The sequence below is a fragment of the Callionymus lyra genome, chromosome 3 (assembly GCF_982586985.1).
Source record: "Callionymus lyra chromosome 3, fCalLyr1.hap1.1, whole genome shotgun sequence".
NCBI classification, from domain to species: Eukaryota; Metazoa; Chordata; class Actinopteri; order Syngnathiformes; family Callionymidae; genus Callionymus; species Callionymus lyra.
The window spans coordinates 38,970,260-38,991,045 of NC_141820.1; the positions used below are offsets into that span (position 1 = coordinate 38,970,260).

Consider the following 20,786-nt stretch of genomic DNA (forward strand, 5'->3'; position numbering starts at 1 on the left):
CTTTATGGATGGACATCAAGCTTTTATAAGATTTGCACAAGCCACGGAAGTACTACTCATCCTACAAACGATGCACAGAATTAACTTTATTGATCCAGTTTGAGCTAAACTCCAGTTTTGCTCCCACGTTTGACAATCTGATGTATGTGTGCGTGTGTGCATGCTTGTGCATGTGATAAAAAGTAAATTACTATTTTCTTTTCACAACAGATGGAAAGTAACCATTGGCTAAATCAGGCATATTAACTACATTATTTTGTTCATGAATATGCATGGCCCTTTAAATAAATGCATCCGGAAAAAAACATATGAAATACAATGTGGAATGTTTGAAAACAAAAAAACACATGATCTTTCCTTCCTACTAAAAAGTAACAGCTAAACAGTATTCCAAGGTCATTTTGTCTTGTATATTTTGACTGTAGAAGCATTATATCAGTTCCACTGATCCTATTTCAGTGTTAAATAATCTACATGAAAGTGTTGGTGCCATTTTAGATGCCAAGGTAGTGGAGTTGCCAAATTTAGATGAGGGGATCGTTGCTAATTTAGGAAAGAGACGACCTACACAGTATTAATAGACAGAAAGAACAACACAATCTGAGAGCAACTTCTGAATGTTCCCAAGGAGGGAAGGCTAGTCATGATTGTTGGTGATACTTTATTTATACAAGTCAACCCATAATATAGACTGCAAACGGACCATTTTATGCCTGATGAGTATTATTGACGAGTAAACAAAAGCAATGCTTGTGTAATCTGGATTATATTGTAACACTAACAAACAGAAAGATGATGGTAAAACTAATAGCATTGTATAAAACAATTCTGGGTTAGTGAGACGCACATGTCAAAAAGAGGTTAAATTACCCTTATCATATACTTCACAACATAGGCAAGTTGCAAAAGGCTTTTCTATTACATTTTAACCAGAGAAAAGGAGACATCAGACAGTGATTGGGTTTCCCATAAAGATTCTTATTTATACATATATTCATGAAATAGAAGCCCCCACTGTTACACAGAAACATCCCAACCTTACCTGGACTAAGGAGAAAAAGATTTGCGATAGAAAACCTTGTTTACACAGGTTCTTTACATCAGCCGGACACCAGTGCTCATTACAAAAACAAGAGAACAGCAGAACGAGAAGTGCTAACAGAGAGTCATAGTAGGTTTGCTTGGCTAGTCAGAGTTCCACTGCTTAAAGCCTTACCACTCAAGAAAAATCATTCAAGGTGTGCACTAAACAACAAAGTTTGAAAAAAAAAAAAGGAGTGTCCTCACAGCTGATGGAGTTAGTCCACCCATGATCATTTGAAGAGTTCAGGGAAAGCAGCACTAGAATTAAGAAGAGGTGTAAAAAATATATTTAGGAAAATTCTGAACTCGTCTTTACTGCAACTTGATATTAGAAAACCATGAGATGAAGTGTTATTGCTGGAGAGAGAAATAATCAATAATAGTATCAGTAGAGTTATTGCTGAGGATAGTAGGGCTGCTGAGGGGGCTGTGGCGGGTAACCAGGGTAAGGCTGCCCAGCAGGTGGCGGTTGTGGGTATCCACCTTGTGGAGCGCCCTGGAATTGCATGTAGGGCATGTTGTACTGGCCATAGGTGTAGGGATTGTAGTTCATGGGCATCTGGTAGTACCTGCATGAAAGAAAAAACAGTCTTGACTGTCATTGCCTGATCACACATGCTTCTCTAAATGTGTATTTCAAAACACAAGTTTTCTTGAAAAAACAAAACAACCGATGAAAACAGATTGCAGATTATTTCTGTATCGTACATTTTGGTCTGCCAATGTTGAATCTAGTAGTAAAGGCTGGCTAATATGTTTTGGATTCAAGCACTCATTGTTACTGAAACTCTTGAAAGGATTCAAAACTAAACTAAGCTAAACCTCATTATCCGGCTCATGACCACCTTTCTGGTTAACCAGTTAGTTCAAAATGTTTGTCACGTTTCCTGGTTCTACAAGTGGGTTAACCTGATCTGCAACTCCAGTCACGATTTTTACATGGTGAGAACAACACTCCTGAAAACATGTTGGATTTTTACCTTTTGCAATAAAGGGTAAGAATGTTGAATCCGTTTTGATACACCCCTGCCAAAATGTGCTAAATCTAGGTGAAGTAAAAATAAACAACTAAGAAACTGAGGTCGCACGGTGACACACTTAAAACGGTGTTCTTACATTCAAACACATTTTAGAGTCAGCACACACTTGTCACCATTTAAAGTCAAATACAGTCAGCTGTTCCATTAAGCCACATTTTCCAGCAAAAGTTCTGTAGAGAGCTTCCGAAGCATCACAGGGATCTCATTGTTCAAAGTTATCATTCACATGATGGGGGTACAAAAGATGGACCATGCTCCATGGTGGAACAAAACAGTGATATTACCAAGAACACAACCTTATCTACAATAACTCCAAAAGGTACATAAGGGGGAAAAAACATCAAAAAACAAACCTACAGTGAAGCATGGTGATGGCAGCATCATGCTTTGGAGGCGTTTTTCATTTAGCTAGAAGTGACCTGACTGTGGGCTTATATGAAAGAGACTGTGCACAGGAGATGCCCCACAACATTGGAGTGGTTTTGTAATGAAGAGTGGGCAAATATTGCCACATCATAATGTGCCACACTGACTTTGACATTCACTTCAAAAGACTGCTGTAATAAAACCCAATGGTGCTGAAACAAAAAGATTGTACTTTAAATAAACATTAAATGTTTAAAATAATCTAATTTTTATATATTATTTTATTATCCAAATGTATCTACCAGAGCTCAAAGTTGACCAACACTGTTGCATTTATTGCTTGAATTTTATAATACATTGGACACGATGCAAAAGACAGCTTAACAATTATACAGATATGTTAAGGGAACTTACCCTGGGTATCCCTGATAGGAAGGGTAAGGGGGTCCTTGAGCTTGGTTCGGGGCAGCAGGAGGTGGGTTAGGGGATGTGCCAGAAGCGGGGGGAACAGTTGGACCTGTTGCTGCTCCTTGCTGCGGAAAGTTGGGAGGAGGGGGCCTTGATGGAGGCGGTTTTTGTTGGGGCTGCTGGGCTGGAGGAGTCTGCTCAGTCTAGAGGCGCATAGTACAAGTCAGTATGACCAAAAAGCACTTCATATCTCAACATTTCAGCTTGGGTTTACTGCTTACAAAAGGGTTGCCGCTTACAAAAACTGTTCGTGGTGCAGGTGTGGGACCACCAGCCGGGGCAGCAGGGTTGCTCTGATAGGCAGGAACATTTATGGAAGGAGCACTTGGCTCCCGGGCAATACTTTTCTGCAACTCCCTGGGGAAAAAAAGAAACATTCCTTTAAACACAGTTGTCATGGATTTCAATTCAACTGAATCTCTAAAATTAGAAATATCTTCATATTATTGTATCCATTAATAATATGATGTACTGTACATCATTGAGTAAATCGACAAAAGAAGTGCAAGTCAGTCACATAATAATTGTCATCAACAATCTATAAAATGCCATAAATTATAATAATAATCAGTTGTTTTTTTGCTACATCTGTACCAAGATTCCTGTTCAGGTCATTTTAAACATACTTTTTAAGGCCATAGGGTGAGCAGTCTTGATGTACTGTACATGGATTATATATACTACCCTTAACCACTTAACAGGATTTACCACAAAGATTATATATACGATTAAAAAACTTTTTTTTTAATTTGAATGATGTTCTTGAATAAATAAAACATAAAAACATCCACAGAAACTACAACATACTTAAGATGTTCATCCTGCTCCGTCTTGCGAGCAAAAACAATGTCGTTGCATTTGTTTTGGAACTTAAGGAGGATCTCTGTCAGGTCGTTGTAGAACTGCAGGTGTACAAGAAAACAAACAAGTGTCTTGTGAAAACTTCAGTTTGGATAGAGAAGATCGGTGAGAGAGCTTGTGTCAACCTTGGTGCCTTCCCGCAGGTTGCTGCTGATCTCAATGTAACTGTCATGAGCAGAAGCCAGCTTCTTCAGGATTTCCTCCCTCTGGTTGGCCTCGGAGTTTGACTGCTTCAGGCGGCTAAACTCCTGGTGGGATGTCTGGACAAATTGTTTTAACAAATTTAGACCAAGTCTTAATGATGTAAACATACAAATCACCAAAATGTAAAATATACAACACATGTTAATTTAAGTGAAACTTTCAACTGAAACTACTTGTCACAAAAGTACAATTCTATACCTGAACTTGCGCCAACAGGTCCTCCTGTTTGGACAGACTGACAGTCACACTCCGGTTATAAGCCCCGTACATCTGGTCCAACTGAGAAAGCGATAGCTGCTCTTCATTAATAGCGCCATCCTGAGCCAGCGCCGTGAGAAAGGTAGTTGACATATCAAAGGTTGCCGACTTGATCTCCGCTTCGAGGGTTTCCCTCTCCTTCTTCAACTCATCCAGCTGGGAAAGCTGAGCTCGCAGGACGTTAACAATCTGTTTAAAGATGAGAACAAAAGTAGTCAATCACACATGATGCAACAAAAAAGATAAAGGTGCACTTAAAGTTATTGGCATGCAGGTTTTGTGACAAAAAGGTTAATCACATGAAATTTGCTCGGATTGATCAAGATTCTATACAACTTCATTGTAGAGTGAACAACAGTGAACCAGATGCCATTTCAAAATAAAAAAAGAGGGCAACCAACCATCTGCCACATATTATAAATGCCGCATAGAATATGAAGAAAAATATGTATTAGTGCATACAGTAGTAGAATTACCTCACTGCCCTGGAGGGATTTGGTGGGATTGGCTGATGGGATGGCTGCATTCAGCTCATTTTCTGGTTTACACAGCAGAGCGATCATGTCACAGTGGGTGTTGTACCGCTCTTTGACCACCTGGTCGGCTTGTACTGCCTTGTCCAAAATGTTGCTGAAGTTGTTGCCCTCTGAAAGAAATAGAGAGTAAATTAATATTAACCAAAATTTAATAAGCAAAGACGTTTGAGTTTAGTGACCTGTACGAAGAGGCTTGTAAAGGTCCGCAGAACAGGTTCTGTTCCAGCGCTGGTTAAACTTTGTCCTCAGCTCATTGTCTGTGGCCTCTTCTTCATTTAGAATCTTCAGGGACTACACAGGAGACATGCAATTATGTGAGTAACGATTTATATGATAAATTGGGCATTTATATGGCAAGCTGGGCAGGTGCAGAGAAATGTCTATGACAGTTAAGAGTTTTTTATTATTTATTTTTTATTGCATTTTTCAGTAATATTTGAATGTTATACGTTATTAATACTTTTAAATAACTTCAAATCTACAGATATAGGCACAAAACCGGTTACCAGGAAAAAATGTTTGCATGATACTTGTACACAAATACAAATATGCTTCCAAAACATTCTTCAGAAATTGTTTTGTCATTTTGTTGATGTTTAATACCTTCACTGTCGGGCACCAGATTCACATCACTTTTTGAAATGTACTTTATTGTAAACTTTTGGTTTTATACTTTGTGTGTATTATTTGTATGTTTTCAATATTAATCTAATAATTAACAAAACACAATATTGTCCAAACATATTTTCTTCAAATCATGCAGCCCTTCTAGAGCTTAAGCTAAACTACACTGCCCTCCATGGGGGCACTCCAACCCAAAGTCCAAAATTCCATAGCTGTGAAAGTATCAAGGGACCTTTAATAACTATTCATGGTTTGTATGAGGGGATTAGTAATAGATTGTCTTACATATACATGTTAATTAAAAACCAAAGCTATCATAATGAACTAATATAATGAACATGAACTTTAAATTATAATCAACAAAGAAAAAAACATTTAAAAAATGTAAACAGCATAACTGAAAACTAGAAAAGCCTTCCAAAACAATTTGGGTTAAAAAGTAGTTATTGGCACCTATGAAGTACATGTTTGTAATATTTTCTTTATAAAAAAAATAAATTGAAAGAATCACCTGTGAGAAATTGTGCCCATTTTACATGAATTATCCAATCAATAATGACTTTGGCGTTTAAAAAAACATGTTTTCAATGCCCCATTTCCTTGTCACAATGGTAAATACAAAGGACCCGTCAGAGGATTTCAGAAGTGTGATGAGATGATTGAGTTGAGAAGTATTGGAACTCTTGTCCGATACATGTTTAATGTGGGGTTTTTTCAACAAAGAACTGAAGGCCTGGGGTCTGGAATCATGGTTTCAACAAGCAGCATATGGCGCACACTAAACCAAATCGGGCATTATGGACAAAGGCCAAGGATGAGACCTAGACATGAAATGGTTATGATGAGTTATCTTTGCCTTTAGTACCTGGACAAGCTACTTTTTTTCTGGCAAAATGTTCTTTAAACCGAAATAGAGCTTTTTGAAACAGCAAACAAACAGTTTAGGCATAATGAAGCCAACTAAAGTACACCCTACCAACTGTTGGAGGACCCATAATACTGAGGGTCTGCTGTTGCAACTAGTACAGGCCTTGAGCATATCACAGACACCATTACAGCAGATAATTATCAAGAAATTTTAGGTTTATCTTGGTTTGAATCAAAGATCATAGGTCCTTTAGCAAAACAAAGCCCCAACACACAATTTAAAGCACGCAAGAAAGGTAAAAATGAAAGAAAATGCCTTAAAAATGCCAGAAATGGGTCCTGACCTGAATCAAATGAAAATTATCTTTTGTGCGAGCAGAAATCTGCCATTTGGGAAAATAAACCTGCAAATTTGAAGAGCTAGAATAATTGTTAAAGAAAGAGTGCAAGAAAACACAAGCTTAGAATTGTAAGAAGCTTATGGTTGGCTACAAGAAACTTTGGAGGCCGTCATCACTGCCAAAGGTTGTGCAACAAAATATTGTAGATGGCAGCGATTATTGCTGCACATCCTTTTTCCGTTTCTTCTTTGAAAATATAATGTGAAGATTGATAAAGTTTCTCTGTTTAATTACTTTGAACCTCCTATTAAAAGACCCTGATGATATAATTCTGCTAGATTTTCATTTATTTATTAATATTATGCAGAACATTTTAAAGGTCATGCAAAAAAGGAAGTGGTGCAAATAATGGTGATCTGTATATTTAAAAAAGGGGGAAAGGGAAGCAGTCTCCTGTTAAATGCTCAATGTATGGGACTTTTAATTACGAGCTTTAAATGTTTTAAATTAAACAGAATAATGACATTTAAAATCATTTCGCAACAAATCGTTGAATCTAAAAACAGGTTTTGTATGTTTTCCATTTCCTTCTTTAAGCGATTCTGTTTACCAATCTTATCTTAGACCTTTTAGTCTTTACTCTAATTTATCGTTTAATGCTGCACAACTGTAATAATTCCTAGTTAGCGGAACCTTCACCGACAATAGAAATACAAATAATTCTGATCTCATTCATTAATTGACAGAGTTATAGAATCATGCTTTTTTCGGGATTTAGGTACAGAACTGACCTCATCCAGGATCTCTCGGTTGCGAGTTAGAAGCTCAGGCAAATCTTTAATAAGCTGCTCAATGCTCTGCAGTCCACCTTGCTGCACAATTGCACGGGCTTTTTCAGCAATGGATTGAGGGATTGAGTCTCCAGAAAGGTCTTCCAAAGCAGCCGGCAGGTTCAGCGATGCCAAAACACTGGTGAAAAATGTAAATGTAAGGTTATATCTCAAACATCTTACATTCAATCCACTTTCCTCTGCTGCATATTTTAGGCTTTTGTAACATTTCTACAGTGATAATGGTCTATGATGACTCCTGTCTGGATTTTATATACGTTTGATTTAATATTAAAAAGTTTGATTGACGTTAAACATTCTACAATTGTACGTGCATATATATATATAGTCTGTGTGTTTGCCAAAGATAATAAAGAGCTCACCCGTTGCATAAATTGGTGGACTCCCTCATTGTTCCAATCAGTCTGTTCACAGTCTCTGTCTTTCTCTGGCTGTAATTGCTCAGTGACTGCTGCACCAGCATTGGAACCATCTTCTCAAACAAATCTGAAAATGAAAGAAAAAAAAAGGAATAAAGAAAATGATATAAAATGTGTATATGATCCTGAAACATGTGTCTAGCAATTGACATTGTACTTGCTATGCTATGCTATGACTGATTCATAAACACTACATCAGACTTATTATAAGCTCACACTGACCATCAGTAGGAGGCCAACAATATTTCCATTTGCCATTTGCGGTTTTAATTATTGCAACTACTAATGGAAACAAATATACTCATATAGGAGGTAGGCTGCTGTTGTGCTAATACCTGTAAACCTCTGGCTCAGTGGAGGAGTAATGGTCGTAGCTTTGGCCAGTGTCGCCTTGCCAATATGCTGGAGGTCCCCAGTCCCGGGCACTCGATCATGGTAGATGAAGTCATTGTCTTTTTTGGCTGCCATGAGGGTTCGGTTGATTTTCTCACTCAGGTCTTTAACGCTAATATATTCATCATAGCGAGATGCCACCGTCTTAACAAGCTCTGCTGCATGCTGTGAAGAGGAAAGAGCCATAATGTTTTTCCTATTCATTATTTAGTTAATTATTGATTATCAATAATTATCTGATTTCACTTTAATTTACTCAAATGACATTAATGAACAAGGATGCTAAATGGGATAAAAGTATACAAGTAGAAGTGGGGAAAATAATTAATAAATGAATGAACTTTTTTTTTTTCAAACAAAAAATTGTATAATGCAATTTATTTATACATACAAAATAACAAAACCCCAATTTAACCAAAAAACAGAATAAAAAAAACATAAAACTCTGTAGTTCGAAAAAAGGAGTAAGAAGAAGTAAAGTACTTTATTTAATTTCCTACCCGTTTTTAATTCATCTTTGTCTGTGGCACATTTCTATATGAATAATGATATGAATAAATTGCATTTACACAATTGCTTCCTTGTAAATGAAGGCTACCTGCAGACGAGCTATCTCCTCCCCAAATCGCTTCTGTTGCTTGGCCACCGCGCTCTGATAGAGTTCAGCATTGGCCTGCATGATGCAATGCTTGTCTGCCAGCACCGACAGCACTTCCTGAAAATAAAAATACTGACCAGGGAGACCACAAAGCAACAGACAAACAAAATGTACATAGAGGCGCAAACAAAATGACAGGGAAGTGCACACCAAAGACAGAAACACATGCATTTGAATAGTCAAACCAAGGATGACATCATCAACAGCCAAAAGCATAAGTCAAACAATCGGGGTGTGCAAAAATATAGAGGGAAAATCAGTGCATACAGAAAATTACCACAGTGGTGCAGAAAGAAAGGGAGAAAGCAAGAGAGAAAAAAAAAATACTATGAGTCCTTTACCCATAGAAATCCCAGGGCAGGGATAGCATCTTGCAGTTTTTACCACTACAGTGTGTTTTAGCCATATGTATTTAAATAACCGACTTTTAGGTTGAAAATATATGTATACATTTTTTTTTTTGATTGATCTAAATCAAGAAAATATTTTTTTTGCAATCTTAATTAGTAGCTAGTAAAGTCAGGTGTGCAGCTCAAGACATGAAACCATAAAGAAACAAGTTTAAGTGCAGTTGATATCCCATAAGTGACTCAATTTCCCTGGCTGGTTATGATTATACATTGTTCCATTATATATAAGGCAATAAATTACAAACACCTCTAGTGACATAACTTTAATATATCTTTTTTTCATTGCATATAATCCATTATGATTTAGCTTATTACTTATAAAACAAACTACATCCAACAAAAATGGTTTATCCTTAAAAAGACAGTAGACTAATTATCTTTATTCCTTCAATATAAAATGTAATTTTTTCCTTCACATACCTTCGGGAGGTTGTCTCTGGACTGGCACTGCTTGAAGGCGTCACCATAGAAATCAGCTGCCTGGTTGGCCAGCTTTGCCACAATGGCTTCCTTCATTTTGTCTAACGGGAAAAAAGAACTTGTATAAAGTTGCGAACTACATTTTCTGTTTATTTTGATTGCATTTACCTACAGCAATTAAAACAGTACAGTGCTACATTCACTTTAAAAAGAAGAACGGGGATAAGACCAAGAAGCAACTGGCTGGCCGTTATGTTTACATTCAAGGTGCAGTTTCCTCTTGCAAAAGCTGTAACTTATGCGACAAGCCTTTGGAAATGACAGACCAGTTAATTTTTTTCCAATTTGGAAAAGAGGAATTTCTCTCATTCGACACTACACATTTGTCAAACGTTTAAAAGCTTATCAATTAACACATACAAGAGCACAATCAAGACTCTGGAAGTACCTGAGGCTGCTTTCAAAAAGAAGACCTCCTGAGCCTGTGCCAACATGATCTGGTGCAGGGCGCCAACAGTTTCGGGACAGATGTCCATGGGTGGTTCCCTGTTCAGAGCCGTCAGAACTGTGTCCTTGATGTGGCCAAATGCTCCACTGGAAAGCTAAAATAGAAAATCTGCATGAGTCAGAGTCGTTTTTAAATATGTTACTTTTAATACAGTACATTACTTGGTAGTACCATCATGTGCTAATCTGAGTAATGTTGCATAGATTTTTTGAAGGAATTATATCACAAACAAATTTACGATTCCGAGTCTCGACTCTTAATCGACACAGTTTCTCATTGTTGAAACTTTTGTCTGGATCGATCATAAAACCATTTTCCACAAAGCTGATGAAATTTCCAAAAGCAAGAATGCAATTATCTTATAACTAAAGATAAACATTTCAAGTGTAAATTTGGACTATACATATTAACAATTGTAGAAAGAGTTTAGAATAAAACATTCAAGTTCAATGGTTGTTACTAGTTTCAGTGAAACAGTGGTCGGATGTTGGAGATGGCAGCATAAACTGTTTTAATGCAAAAGACGACAAAAGGCTTTTAGAAGAAATACAAGCAAGTTGACTATGACTGTTCTGGTAGGTTTGTATTCAGTTTATATAAATATATCTGTTTTACTACATTGTTATAAGCACCGTTCCTGAATTATTTTTTTTAAATTTAATTATAAAAATATATATATAAACTAAACTAAAATAAAGTAAAAATCTTAAATATAAATATTTAATGTCTCAGAGATTCTTATAATATGATGCATCATAAAGCATGTACAGTACAGTGTTCATGTACCTGAAAGTACTTGGCTGCTGCTTTCAGTCCTTCATCATTGTCCAGGTTCTGCTCTGATGCGATCTGGCTGGCCAGGGCCGCAGCATTAAACAGTACACATGTTTTCTCATAGCCCAAACTCCCAAGAGCTGCAAACAAACAAATAATGTGAGCATTTGAATGCCTTTATACATTTTATTCATAAAAAGCATCAGGACACTTCACTCTAAATTAAGTGGAAATTGTTATACTAAGATTTTGTTCAATTAACATACGACATCAGTTAATGCTGTTTACTTTAACGTAAGGTGGTAAAAAAAATAAAAAATAACGTTAGCTCTGATATCACACTAGCACATTAGCTCTTAAACTATTACTCTTGAGTAATTTTCTGTGTATGTTTTATTTATTTAGAGATCAATTATCCCCACAACGATTTATGTATAGAGTTATCAGCAGTGTTCTCTCCTAACCCCTTCGGTTGAGATTTCTGCTCCCTGTCTGAGAATACTGGAAATAATTTTACTGCCATGACCTCCATTATATAACTATGACGAAAAAGAAGATATTCAAGAATTAATTGTTTGCATGAGACTACCAGCTGTAACACCATCTCATTTGCTATGAAATTGTACTGTACAAATAGCTTCATTTCCAAGTAGTGTATTACATTTAAAACATTTTTTATTGTACATCTTAACTTACCATCTAGTGTTAATTACAACTACAAATCTAACTGAGTATTAAATGCTTAAATGTGTAATGAAGAAATTGAGGCTTCTCCTCATGAACTGCGTGAACCTAACTTGGGTAAATCTGAGTTCTTTTACATACCACATGATTTAAATAAAATATTTTCCAATAAAGCGCCTTCTTTAAAACTTAAGAACAGTCAGTCAGAACAATAAACAACCGCTAAAATGGCTCACTCATTCTACTTACCAAGCTTGGAAGATCCTCCAAACAGTGAACCTTTATCAAAAGCATCTTTCCATGTGAAGGTTAAACACAGCTGAAGAAACAAAGAGTCTTTGTGGATAAGTCAGCCTGGGAAATCTCACAATCATGTGCGTAGACCAATCAATTACCTGGTTTTCAGAGAAGGGAAACTTTGCCTCCACAGCACACAGTTGATCATAATATCTGGGAAGATAGAGAGAATTATCAAACTTAGGGTCTCGGCTTTATACTGTGTATGAGCAATATCAAGAGGTAGCTCATATCTAGGTAGTAAATGCAATTTCCTTGAGTCTATTCTGTACAACATCCATTAGTAAATATTCGTCACGACGAACAGAAAGATTTTACAAGAAAATACAAGCTTTTTCTAAACACAATAGTGCTATCTTAAAAAATAATTTTCCATCAATACATACTTTTTAAACTCAGGTTTCTAGCAAGTCTGGAGAATTAACTGTTAAATAAATAAAAACTTCATATCAATATAGAACATAAATCTTAGATTTACTTAAGATCCCTCTTATTATTATAAGTTTGCGCATTAATTGAAAAATTACTCAAGGAGAGTGCTAATTCTCATTCTCAAGAATGGACAAAGCTTAGTCATACAATGACTCACTGCTTATTTGTCATTAAGGAAGCAGTGCCAATTTAGCAGTGAACTGAGTCAGAACTAAAATATCTGGTCAAGCAAGTATTCAATTAGAAATAAAAATACATAGAAGGGAATATCCTCCTAGCAACCTGACCATTGTGGAGGAAATTGAGTGTTGGGAGACTTAGCCAGTGTGTTGGGTTATATCAAATGTGGTTAATCACAGCCATGTATTTACAGTACATGTTAATCATTTCTTGTGTTTTAAAACAATGCTTGGTCCGAGTAGAAAATGGAATGTGTGAGAATCTGGAAAAGGGACAATTTCTTTACTCTTAAATTAAGCATTTGTTCTCGTCTCTCGGATAATCGATTACTTACGATGGTGCATGAAGATGCACTAAAACACTTCTTACTTCAGAGTGAAATCTGACATTCTCAGATTTGGTTTAAAGTCACAACAATTTTATTCCTATCTTCTTTGTCCAAGTTTACAGCCTTAAGTTAGATTCCTAGCTTGAGAGATACATATCTTATCAAAGCATGAATCTAATAAGCAGGCGATCAAGGCCTAGAAGCCAGTGTCCCAGACCTGTGGGACAACTTGCTTCTGCTCAACAACCTTAACAGCACTCTTTGAAACTCTCCACCATCAACAACTGTGAAGATACGCCAAAGGAGGTCCTCAGACATCTTTAATACCTCTCAGAGACAAGCTCTTGTTCCATCATGCATCAACGCCATCATCATCATCATCATACCAGTGCCGAAGAAATCATCCCAGTCCTGCTTTAATGAACAACTTCCTGTTGCACTGATGACAAACATCATATAGTGCTTCAAACTACTTGACATGTCCCACATGAAATCGATCATTTCTCCCACCCTGGATGCCTTTCAGTTTGCATAGAGAGCAAAACGATCCACAGAGGTTGCCACCAGCCCCCCCCCCCTCCCCTCCCCTCTACCCACCTGGACAAAAAAGAATCATATGTCAGAAGGCTATTAATTATCTTTAGCTCCGCTTTCGACTGCATAATACCACAACAACTCATCTGAAAACTGGACAAACTGGGCCTCAGCACCTCCCTCTGAAACTGGCTGCTGGACTTTCTTAGTCAGCGGCCAAAATAGAATGGCCAACAACAACTCTAGCAGCATCACACAGATTACAGGAGCTGCTCAAGGCTGCGTTTTCGGTCTGCTGCTCTTCACCCTGCCTTTGCTTGAATTTGTATTATTGTTATGATCAAAGTTATTTGATCAATTATGTATGTGACTGTTGTATCAGCAGAAGGGATGCTTTCTGCTGAGGTCCAAAATCTTGATGCATGCTCTGAGTATTTATTTTAAAAAAAAATGCAATTACGGCAGAGGAAAAGAAGGGGTAACAGTTAATTGTATAGATTCTCAAAAAGCAAACTTGCTAAAGGTTATGGTATTCTAAGTTCTAATATTTGGCCACTCTTATTCAATGGAGCAACTGATATAGCATGTCCACCAACTGTTACCAAATCAGAACTATCTTGTTCAAGCAGACTTGCTCATGAGACTGAAACGATGGAAGAAACATTTTCAAGTCAAGCACTTTTATAAGGGCCCAATATAATTGTTCTACTAATAACATGTAGCAAATCAGCATGATCAGGATCTTACATCACTGATCTGATCCAGCCTTACACCCCAGCTCGGGCTCTGAGGTCTGTGGATCAGAATCTACTTATGGTTCCACGTACACGGCTCAGGACCAGAGGAGAGAAATCTTTTCAGGCTGTTGCTCCTAAGCTTTGGAACGATCTTCCTCTCTCTTTGCGCTTGATGGAGTCTACGGACTCCTTTAAGAAACATCTTAAGACGTTTCCATTTGTTCAGGCTTTTCCTTGAATTTCTCGAACTCCTGTGTTGTTCTCAGTATTATCTTGATCTTTAAAGTATGTACTTTTTTGAGTATTGTTTTGATTGTTTAAGTACTTTGTGACCCTGGTCTCGAAAAGCGCTATATAAATAAATATTACTTACTTACTTACTGCATCTTGGAGAAAAAGACTTCTACATTTGAAGAATGTGAGCGAGTCAGGGAAGTTAGGTTTTTTTCATTAGTTGCCCTTCCAAAATTGAACTGTAATGAATCACTAGGATGAGGCCCTTTAAGTTCTTCACATGAGGTCAGCTGTACTTCATGTCAAATCACGTCTACCAGTACATTCAAAAACAAACTATTTAGATGGAGCCAGCAAGTCTCCTTGGTGAGAGGATGTAGTCTTTCTCAACTGTCCAATAATTGACTTGTGACTACCTAACAATTTTGGTATAACCTGACCCTTAGCACCTGGATTCTTCAACGACTTTGAATTTTGCTTTGCTCTGAGCCCATTAACATCTAACAGATTTACCTTACTTTTGCATATTTCACTAAACAACATTTTCACTTGTTATGATTCCTGTGTCCTTCATCCTTTTTCTAAGCAACCAAGGACCCAATTTTAACATATTTCAGACTTAGTTAATGTTGTTTTTGTTTATGGTTTATTTTCCAGTTTATTTTCCTCTAGCTTATTTTTCATATATTTATAGACCAATACCCCTCCCTGGTACCTTGGTTGAGATCGTCTTTAGTGACTTATCCGTTCACTCCAAGACTGTGACAGCGGTGTTTTCACATTAAGAATGTTTTTTATTAAGTTTGTGATAGATTTGGATGCCATTTTGATGGTTTTATTTTTTATTTCAGATGTTAGCATAGTTATCATAAATGATACTTTAAAACCCCCGTTTGAGGGAGATTCCTTCAACCTCTGATTATGTAGATCATGGTGATGAAATATGATATAACATGAAATAAAACATTTATAACCATTTGCCCTGGACACACAAACTGCTTTGATCTTTGGATTCTCCAGTACTTAACTACGCCACCCTCCACGATGTCACATTCTGTGTTGACCTGGCCGATGCACTTTGAGCCGGTTACCAAGAAGCTTTTATCAAGGCAGTAGTGAAAGGAAAAAGGAGAAGACCGGCAGCCCTGTGTGGAAGATTCCGCGGCTATAAAAGCCAAGACTTCATGGGCATCTAATATTTGAATACGTGGCAGCATACATCAAGCACATACAAGAAAATGGTAATGATCGCCCAAAATGCTTAATAAATAATGAATGTAAAAAACAAATAAAAGTAATGATTTACACTCTAAATGTACAATGTTTCTTTATATATTTTAAAGCATTTGCCGTGTTTTGTTCCCAGCCACAGACTCACAGTTTGTTAACCCCTGATGTAGATCACAACTTAGATGCTTTTGAACACAGTGATCAATAAATTACATATTTTTATTAATTATAACGCCAAAACTGACTATACAAAATCAACAATTAGTAATATATGAAATGATAATGTGACACAGATAAGTAGTAAAATAAATACCATCACATTAGTTGGATCCAAGTCCAATAAGTTCAAGTTACCAATACAGTTCTGATACCAATTTATTTGAGCTTTTTAGGTAAGTAAGTAATGGTTTGTGAATGATTGTGAAGCACCTTTCTAGACAAGGGTCACAAAGCATTTAGAAATAAAAAACACAATTGAAATATTTACTTAAAAGATCAAGACACATGAGACAAACACAGGAGTCCCAGAAAATCAGGGGAAAGCCTGCACAAATAAGAATGTCTTAAGATGTTTCTTGAAAGAGTCAGTAGACTTCATCAAGCGCAAAGAGAGAGGAAGATCGTTCCAAAGTTTAGGAGCAACAGCCTGGAAGGATTTCTCTCCTCTGGTCCGGAAGTGTGTTCGCGGAACCATGGGTAGATTCTGATCCACAGACCTCAGAGCCTGAGCTGGGGTGTAAGGCTGGATCCGATCACTGATGTAAGGAGGAGCCTGACCATGAATTGCTCTGAAAGTAAGAACCAGAATTTTAAAATTGATCCTGAAAAGAACTTGCAGCCAATGCAGAGTTTTAAGGATTGGGGAAATGCGAGTTCTTCTACTACAGAGGGTCAGAATTCTCGCTGCAGAGTTTTGTATTTACTGCAGGCGAGAGAGCTCCTTCTTGTTTAGACACCAAAGTAAACTGTTACAATAGTCTAAACGAGAAGACAGGTTATTTTTAAAGCGCCTTATTAGAACAGGATCACAAAGCGCTTCAACAAGTTCCAGATCGTGTTGTGTTTCCCAAGTTTAGAGATTTTTCTCAGGAAAACTGTTTCTGGTCAGTTTTCTGCAGTGTTGTACTAGAGACATGTATTTGTCAAATACAACACCCAGGTTTCTCAAGCTCAGTTTGACAGACTGGCCTAAGTCACCCGATTACTGACTCAACCCTGGAACCTTATTGTCAGGCGCAATAACCAGAGTTTCAGTTTTGTCCACAATTAGCTGCAGAGCCAGACAGTCCAACTTCATCCCTCAGTCTTCTCTGCAGGATCTGGTGATCAACTATGTCAAAGGCTGAGGACAGATCCAAGAGAATCTACCCGAAATCATGATGTCAGTAGACACTTTCAGTAAGGCTGTCTTCGTAGAGTGATGTTTGCAGAAGCCAGACTGAAACTTCTCATGGATGTCGCTCTGATCCAGGAACAAAGACAGCTGCTCAGACACAACTTTCTCCAAGATCTTGGACAAGAAAGGGAGCTTAGAAATAGACCTGAAATTAAAGAGGTCAGTCAGGTCTAAGCCTAGCTTTTTCAGTAAAGGCTCCACAATGGCATCCCAAATGCATTAAGAAAAACCCTGTGCAAAGGGAGAGGTTTACCATTTTGGTAACCCAGGGGCCAATTACATCAACAGCTTTAATGAGGAGCCTACACGGAATGACATTGGACGAGCAAGAGGAGGGTTTCATCTTGTTCACGAGTGCTAAAGTCACATCGTTAAATGAGGACCACAGGCTGGAGACAGGCTCGGTGATAGCAGAGGTTCCACACAAAAGGGGAGGGATTTTCTCTTTGATCAACTTAATTTTGTCAGTGAAAAATCTCAACAATGCATTGCTGTCAGCTTCACAGACGACAGGGGTGAGTGGAGCAGCAGGACACACGTTAATTTATCTGAACACTGAGGAAATCAGATCCCTGAGGTGAAGTCTGTGCATCTCCAGTTTAGTGGACTTCCAGAGATGCTCAGTCCTTCGAAAAAGTCTCTTCAAACTCAGGAGTTCTTCATTTGACCAAGGGCTCCGTTTTTTCTTAATTGTCAATTTAGATTTAACAGGTGCCACTTGATGCAGTTTTTAACACAATGAATAGTATAATGGGTGAATCAAATTGTCAACGTTAAGGCAAGCTTTGAAGAAAAGAGGGTCAAACATATCAGATAAACTGTCTGCAGTATCAGCCAAGATAACAGAATGATAAGTCAGATGGACGTCATGTACAAATACATTAGAATTAGAAAAACCAAGTCTAAAATGTGGCCTTTTTGGTGAGTGGGTTCAGACATGTTGCTTAAAATTAAAGGCTTCAGTCATAGTTAAAAGTTCATTTGCAGATCAAGATGTGATGCCATCAACATGAAGATTAAAGTCTCCAATAACAGAATAGATTCCATTTTAATAATGGAAGATAAAAGTCACTAAAATCCTTCAAAAAACTGCCGCAGGATTTGTCTGCACATTATGAGCAAAATGGTGTACTTGTCTTATGTGTCTTGATCTTTTAAGTATATATTTCAACGGTGTATTGTTTGTGATTGTTAAAGCGCTTTGTGACCGTGGTCTAGAAAGGCGCTCTAGAAATAACCATTAACTTACTTACTTAATACTACCCCAATATTGCTACCGCATGGGATAACAATAAATAAGAAAATATTAAGATGGCCATACATTTCCTGCTTCAGTTTTTGTGCGTCAATAGAGCCACTTCTTTCAGATAAGCTCCTGCCTCGAAGAGTAAATTATTCATTGGTTTTAGTGCTTCATTCTTGGGCTGGCCCTCTATTGTAAAAGCAGCCCTAATCGACTGCTGTCACATGGGAGTGGAAACGCTTTAGATTTACCCAATTCTCATCAAAAAATGTTTCTATTCATTTTGAGCAGAGTCTAGTTAGAATACGGTTGCCTACTCTGGAAGAGAGCTGTTTTTCAACACTCTTGAAGTTCAGTCCTAACAAACAATACTTTGGTGGGGGTTTAAATTCTGCAATTGCATTGTAGCTTGGCCAACTTGTATCAATTAAATATCAATTTGAACCCTCAGCAGTCACAAAAAGTGTTTATTTCTCACTAATGCAAAAATTGAACCGCTCCAACATCGATCAAGTTTTGACTCTACATTATTGATGGAAGACTACACAAACAATGTTCTTCTATACATTTTATTTGGTTGTTGTAATAGGTTAAGACCATTAGTTCTAGACTATTTTGCCTTCAAATGGAGAAAAGGTATCTGATCCCTGCACTTAACAATAGATACGATGACAAAACAGTATCTTGATCCCATTTTTAAAGGCACCCATCACATGTGCTTCCGGTCACATGTTTAAACGTCACACTAGAAGAAGGAAGGAACAAATAAGTATGTTAAGGTAAAAAAAATAAATCATTCTTACAAGTAAGTTTCAAAGAACCCTTTTTCATTCACATTATTTAAACGCTCTGGTTTCAGCAGCAGATAAACCATTTCATCATTGTCAACAAATCATATTATATGGGTACACTTGAGGTAGTAAGTAAGTCATTTTTATTTGTATAGCGCTTTTCCAGACCAGGGTCACAAAGAGCTTAAACAATCAAAACAATATTCAAAAAAGTATATATTTTAAGATCAAGATAAAACTGATAACACAACAGGAGTTCCAGAAAATCAAGGAAAAGTGTAATATTATTCACAAAGCTAGTGTACATGCTTTTAAAAAGTAAAGGAGCACAATGGCACACAATGGCTATATATATATATATATATATATATATATATATATTGCCATTGTGGACAATCGAGTGGTTAGGTATAGTTGGTCAACTTATATAATGCCGACGCAGAGTGGAAACTATGACTAAGGTGAATTTGTTTGAACTATACGACCGTCAGATTGTATTGACAAGACAACAATTCAACCATTTTGATTTTAGGCTGGTCAAAAAGACTCAACTAAGAAACTCAAAATTCACCGAGTAGATAATCGGCTCAGTTTAGCTGCCGTTAGCAGCTAGGTGCTAAACATCTGGGTGCGGCTTCGACAGTCTAGAAACTACCAACAAGAGCCTTGTCACTCATAAGCGGCCTGTTTCGAAACCCGGCGACCTTCCATTCCTTACCTGAGCAGTATCTCCAGGGAGCTCTCGTGTTTGTCCAGCGCCCTGGCGACCGCACTCTTGCGGAGCTTGTTCAACTCCTCCACGGCTCGGATGTACTGAGTCTGCTCCTCGGCCGCTGGGTAAGAGGCCGCCACGAATTTAGACAGCGGCTTGACCAGGTCCACTTCGGTGGATTTCTTCAGGGGGACAGAAATAAAAGTCGCCATCTCGGAGAATTGTTGTGTCGAGTCACGCAGATCCGTCGAACACAAACAAAAGCGAACTGTCGTCCACTTCCTGGTTTCGGTTGGATGACGCACATTGACGTCACTAAGAAGAAAACACCCAACACGTAAAATCCAAAATATTGTTGCAATTTGAAATCTCATTGAATAAGATATTAATCTATTTATGGTTTAACAAAATCTCGTCTACAATGTGTATTGTATTGTATAGAAGGTTTTCACCTACGTCACGAATTTTGCAATAACCCGGATGAGCGGCCATGTTGGCGTAAACAAACTGGGTAAGCATGCGATGGAGAGACGAGGTCGATTTGTTTCCTATTATTACATTTAAAAAGTTCCATTAAAAACAAAGCTGCTTTACACAAACACTGCATACACAAACACGCACTAAACACTGGTACCAGCCTGGGCTGGTACAAAAATAATTTGTTCCTTCAATTAAAAAAATGTAATTCAATTGAAGAAATTCATTTTCAACCTTTTTTGGATCAATTTTATGCTCACTTTTATTCTAACTTTGGTGCTTTTGTACACAGTTATAATCCAAGCTAATGCTTACATTAAAGTAATAATTCACCCAAAATTCAAACTTTCTTTCACCAAGGTCAGGTGCCTGGGCCTAATAAAAGTGAAAATAGGTTTGAAGCCATATTTCTTTTTCCAATTGAATAATT

At 37.4% G+C, this 20,786-nt stretch overlaps 1 protein-coding gene across 3 annotated transcripts; it reads right to left on the reverse strand.

Annotated features, from left to right (window-relative positions):
* Nucleotides 1–957: 957 nt before the first annotated feature.
* Nucleotides 958–20,165, reverse strand: pdcd6ip (programmed cell death 6 interacting protein). 3 transcript variants are annotated; one of them, XM_087787888.1, is made up of 18 exons: nucleotides 19,886–20,165; nucleotides 12,161–12,215; nucleotides 12,015–12,084; nucleotides 11,094–11,221; nucleotides 10,248–10,401; nucleotides 9,800–9,900; nucleotides 8,910–9,026; nucleotides 8,254–8,476; nucleotides 7,862–7,985; nucleotides 7,440–7,617; nucleotides 4,996–5,107; nucleotides 4,757–4,926; nucleotides 4,221–4,469; nucleotides 3,944–4,078; nucleotides 3,765–3,859; nucleotides 3,179–3,314; nucleotides 2,904–3,100; nucleotides 958–1,652 (listed from the first exon to the last, which is right to left on the reverse strand). In XM_087787888.1, exons 1-18 carry the CDS (start codon nucleotides 20,089–20,091, stop codon nucleotides 1,478–1,480), a joined length of 2,625 nt encoding a protein of 874 aa, XP_087644014.1. In that variant the 5' UTR covers nucleotides 20,092–20,165; the 3' UTR covers nucleotides 958–1,477. The 3 variants fall into 3 exon arrangements, with proteins under 3 accessions (XP_087644014.1, XP_087644015.1, XP_087644013.1); XM_087787889.1 differs by having other exon boundaries at nucleotides 3,197–3,314; nucleotides 8,910–9,041; XM_087787887.1 differs by having other exon boundaries at nucleotides 8,910–9,041.
* Between the last annotated feature and the right edge of the window lie 621 nt (nucleotides 20,166–20,786).

Bases quoted from the DNA above. Each gene is read 5' to 3' on its own strand.
- pdcd6ip (XM_087787887.1), bottom strand. From the start codon at position 20,091: ATGGCGACTTTTATTTCTGTCCCCCTGAAGAAATCCACCGAAGTGGAC. The intron at 5,108-7,439 runs GTCAGTTCTGTA...TCTCCTGTGTAG, and splicing joins ACCGAGAGATCCTGGATGAG to TCCCTGAAGATTCTAAATGA. The intron at 4,927-4,995 runs GTCACTAAACTC...TATTTCTTTCAG, and splicing joins TTACAAGCCTCTTCGTACAG to AGGGCAACAACTTCAGCAAC.